The following is a 4,841-nucleotide window of genomic DNA, read 5'->3' as shown; positions in this document are numbered from 1 at the left end:
GGATGATGACATGGCACCCTCATCATAAGAATGCATGAATATGGGCTCAAGGAAGCAAAACAAAAGAAGGCAAGCATAGATTCTATACAGGTGAACTTGTCAAGCCAGCGGTATTGTAATGGAATTACACTGCTACATATTTTCTGAAATACAGAGTACGTGTATGTGAGGCTCCTACTATGTCATCAACTCTGTTCAGTGTAATTTGTTTACGATTTTCGGATTATTGGTTTCTCTGCTCAAGGGCCACAATAAATTCCACAAGTCTATGGAGCTGTGGATTTATGTACTGTATGATGTGAAATCATGAAAATCGTCTGGAAAGCCCCTTTAACATAATGATGCACTCTGATGGGCTGCCAACAATACACACGAAGCGAGGAGTAGACACAAACAGGTCAGGTTCTGATCAAGGATTGGTATCGTTTCTTCTCAATTGGGAGCGTGAGATACTGTCAATGTAAATGCTCGAGTCTCTTGGTCAGTAAGTGACAGTCATAATGAGGCTGGAATAGGCCTACAATTTATATCTGTAAGTTTGTTCTTTTCTTCTTCTTTTTTGAAAAAATATCTGCAAACAGATTGTGACTGTGTACCGCAAAGCATTAGAATACAAGGCAGTTGCTATGGTATCTCATGCCACATTCGACAAGTCCTCATTACTTCATACTACAGTACTGTGATTTACTTGTACAGTTCCGTAAGGAATGCCTTTATGTAATCTCCGATTTCTATCGGGGAATCCTCTTGAATGAAGTGCAACCCTTCGCATTCTACTATCTTTTGATTCGGCCACTCTTGGACCATCTTCTCGAAGACCGGGCTCAGCACGCCCGGCTTGGCGCTGATGTAGAGCTTGGGTAGATTGGCTGACTTCGTCTTGACCCAGTCGGCGTAGGCAGCCACGATGGCGATCATATCGTCCGGTCCATCGCCGACGACGGGAATCAATCGTGGCCAGGTGAGCGTCGGTTGTCTGTCGTCCGGATCCCGGAATGGTGCCCGGTACGCCTCCATCTCCTCCTCGCTCATCTTGCGCATGATGCCGAAGGATAAGAACTGCTCCACGAACACGTTCCCCTCTCGGATAAGTTGCTCGCCAGCCTCGCTGCGGAGCGCCTGGAGTGGTTCTCGCCCGATGTCAGGGAAAGTATCCCAACCGGGAATGGGACCCACGAAACTCTCCATGTGGACCAGGCCTTCCATGCGCTCTCCGTGTTCACTGGACCAGTGTAGGCCTAGTCCGGAACCCCAATCATGGCACACAATGCTAACCTATGTAAAGTAGAATGAATTGAATATCGCGTGTTTGTTACAGTGCATTGCTAAGAGACGAAATCCGCAATGTGTGTAAAAAGTATTATTCATAATCACACTTGTAGCCCAACTGTAAACGAACCCCCACCTCTCCCTCATTATCAGGATACAACCTCTGTAACACGAGAGAAAATGCATACAAGCAAGAGAAATCTAAACAAAAGGTGATTAAAAGGCCTATAGGCCTAAGAAATTAAATGAGTTATCGTAAAAGCAAACCACGTGTATTAGGTGAATAATATGAATGTTACTGTCTGTATAGATTGTATCATGTATATATATATATATATATATATATATATATATATATAATATATACATATATATATATATATAGAGAGAGAGAGAGAGTGACGTGTATATATAATATAATATATATATGTATATATATACATATATACATATATACATGTATATACGTATATATATATATATATATATATGAGAAATATCCTGAAAACATTTCAGAAAGGTAAGTGTCACTTTTGCATCATGTCACGTGATCGGGAGTGTCACAAGTTGCTGGGATCAAATATTTGACGTGACTGGAGGTACATCAGGAATCTGATGTTCACAGAAATCTTCTAAAACAAAGCAAGTCTCAGTATTCAATTTTATGGGTATTACGGAAATTTTGAATCGAAGAAATTACACCGCAATCACATCATGATCGGTAGTCTTACTTCAGAGTTTAGAATGAAGAACCTCGAACGCCATAGTAGATAACCTGTTGATTTAAGAATTTTGCTATATGATTCCGAATTCCTATTTCTCTTTAATTCTAGTGTGTCTGGTGCTCTTGAGAAAGTAATGAATATCTACAGAAAATAGATGCACCTTTCACACAATTCTCATGCAGTACTATGTCCTATCAAGGAGGTAAGCCTACAAGCATGTACTAGGCGAGCTCGCTTCGTATTTACCGATTTCTGCAGTGGTGCTTATTTTACATTAAAAGTATGAAACACTGGCTTTTTATACGATGAAAAAAAAATCAACAAAAAATGCGTAGCATTTCATAACAATTTATCACATCATTATTACATGCACTACTGCTTCTACTATACTACTTCTCTTACTAGGTCGTCTCCTACTACTACTAATACTACTACTACCACTATCTCTGTATTAGTACCATCTTCTAACGTTTATGTTCCTGCTTTAATAGGGGACACCATTATAAACTCCATACTAGTATACCGCAAACGATAAAACTGTTAGACACGCAGATTTGATGCAGAAAAGGAGAGAAAAGGAGAAGTAAGGATAAAGGATACTTTTTATCTTTTCATTGTTTGTCACTTATCATCTCTTATTGAGATGATAGGGATAAATCCAAAAGAATTTCCTGCAGCTTTACCTTTGCAGGAAGACTGACTGCGTCAAACCACGCTGAGAGATAGCGGTAGTGATCCAGAAAGTGGTAAGCCTTGTTGGCAAGCTTGCTGGATCGCCCGTGTCCCACTAGGTCTGGAGCGAGGCAGCGAGCAACGGGCTCGACCCGGGGAATCACGTTCCTCCAGAGGTACGACGAGGTTGGGTTCCCGTGCAGGAAGACCACAGCGTGATCGCTGCCGCGTTGCTCGGGGTCCGAGTCGTAGTACGACATCGTCTCCCCCAGCACGTTGACCTTGTCGCATTTCTCCCACCACTGTGACGCCGTAACCAATGGTATCGTCGACTGACTCCGCCGGGTCCCAACGACGAAGCTGACTGGACGTGAAATGAGAAAGAGTCGGCCACATGTGTTCCTTAAAAGACATGCCATCTTGGGGTCACTTGTTAAAATGTCCCGCAATCTATCCTCTCAAAGTTTGATACGTCTCGGCGAGATTTCTGCAGTAATTTTATGTATGATCTTCAATCGTTGTGCGTAAAAACCTTTATTCATACCGCTCTGTGCAAATTGACATAATTATACATGTACTAGACTTTGGTCTTTGATATAGTGGGCGGATTATATAGACAACATGATTACGAGCGTCCTCTGAAAGTGATGGCGCTGTTCACTTCCCTCTCATCATGTGGCAGTTATAGGTAGCCTTACATTTTGCGTCCTACTTCACAACTTCACGCAGTTCATAATGGAGAAGATCAGATTCAACAAATTACTACATTGTGTTTGTAAGCCCACATCTCACCATAACTGCATGTGAGCACAAAGATACATTAGCACTTATGGAGAAAATGAAGAGGATTTAAAGAGGAAAATAAAAGTAGGGTTAACAAGAGAAATTATTCATTTTTTTTTTAGTAGAGCTTTTAGCATTCGGTAGGTCTTCGATCCTAGGTGAATGCGAGCTAGAATATATGTCGTTTGGGGTGATGACATGGGGATTACAGTCAGAGCTCGTAGTCTGTATAAAAATTGATAATTGCACTTAAAGCCATCCATTACTACTACTATTACTACTACTACTGCTACTACTACTACTACTACTACTACTACTACTACTACTACTACTACTACTACTACCACTACCACTACTACTACTACTACTACTACTACTACTACTACTACTACTACTACTACTACTACTACTACTACTACTACTTCGAGGGCATGTGTTAGCTTTGGCCTATCGAAGTTGCACCTCCAAACCTGTCCGTCTGACATGGCTGATGTCCCGAGTTCCTTAATGCATTAATCCATTAAAACAAGCATTATCATTCGTAAAGCATTCAGAGCATGCTACAGTTGAATGAGAACAATGACTTGAATAAATAAATGCAAAATAAGCACTCTGCTTTTAAGTGCTCTTGAGATGAAAGTGCCTCGAGCAAAATAGCTCGTCTCATTCACTTAAAATGTCCTAAAACTACAACCTTGCTTTGTTGACTACTTAGTAAACCATTAGTCGTAGAAAGTGAAGAAGTCTCGAGGATGTCCTCGCTTGTTATAAGATGGCTTTGAGAAATATTCTTAACACGCTGGGATTTGTAGCCCATATTTCTCGTCTCTTTTAATTGACCACATCTTCTACAGATTCCAATTACAGGATAATTACCCATCCACTAATGGACGCCAAATCATCTTCGAGAGTCAGTGCAGCGATAAATTGATTATCTAATCTTTATTTTATGTCGTCATCTTCAGTTCTTTTAATTAGTACGAGGACAGAGCAAACAGTTTCGTAATAAAGAGAAAAACACATACAAGGCTTCCGAGGGTCAATAGCTTGACCGACGTTGAGCTGAATTAGCGTGTGTAACATTGTGTAACAATGGCGCTATTGGTTCGTTTCTTGCTTCTGTGTTAGTTTGATTGATATTGCTGTATAGCGACACAAATGAAACCTGTGCGCTAAAACTCCCTCACCATTTTAGCTGACAGCCACCATACGACATGCACACTTTGTATTGTTGAATTCTTGTCTCATTGTTATACGTATCACTACGTGTAATGTAAGAGGTTTATTCTCTTTCAGGTTTTCAATAAAAGTAACTCGCTCTTAGTCTTGCGTTCTGCGATGTTTTTGCACTGAATCACTCCCCGGAATTACGATTGCATAAATCCCCTTAAA

The 4,841-nt window shown here is 40.7% G+C and overlaps 1 protein-coding gene across 1 annotated transcript; it reads right to left on the bottom strand.

Moving 5' to 3' along the window:
- On the bottom strand, positions 1-3,195 carry LOC140234869 (coelenterazine h 2-monooxygenase-like). The gene is made up of 2 exons (XM_072314917.1): positions 2,678-3,195; positions 1-1,275 (listed from the first exon to the last, which is right to left on the bottom strand). Exons 1-2 carry the CDS (start codon positions 3,083-3,085, stop codon positions 685-687), a joined length of 999 nt encoding a protein of 332 aa, XP_072171018.1. The 5' UTR covers positions 3,086-3,195; the 3' UTR covers positions 1-684.
- Between the last annotated feature and the right edge of the window lie 1,646 nt (positions 3,196-4,841).

This window comes from Diadema setosum, chromosome 11 (genome assembly GCF_964275005.1).
Source record: "Diadema setosum chromosome 11, eeDiaSeto1, whole genome shotgun sequence".
Taxonomy (NCBI): domain Eukaryota; kingdom Metazoa; phylum Echinodermata; class Echinoidea; order Diadematoida; family Diadematidae; genus Diadema; species Diadema setosum.
The sequence above is the reverse complement of the archived record's forward strand: the minus strand, read 5'-3'. Positions and strand labels throughout refer to the sequence as shown.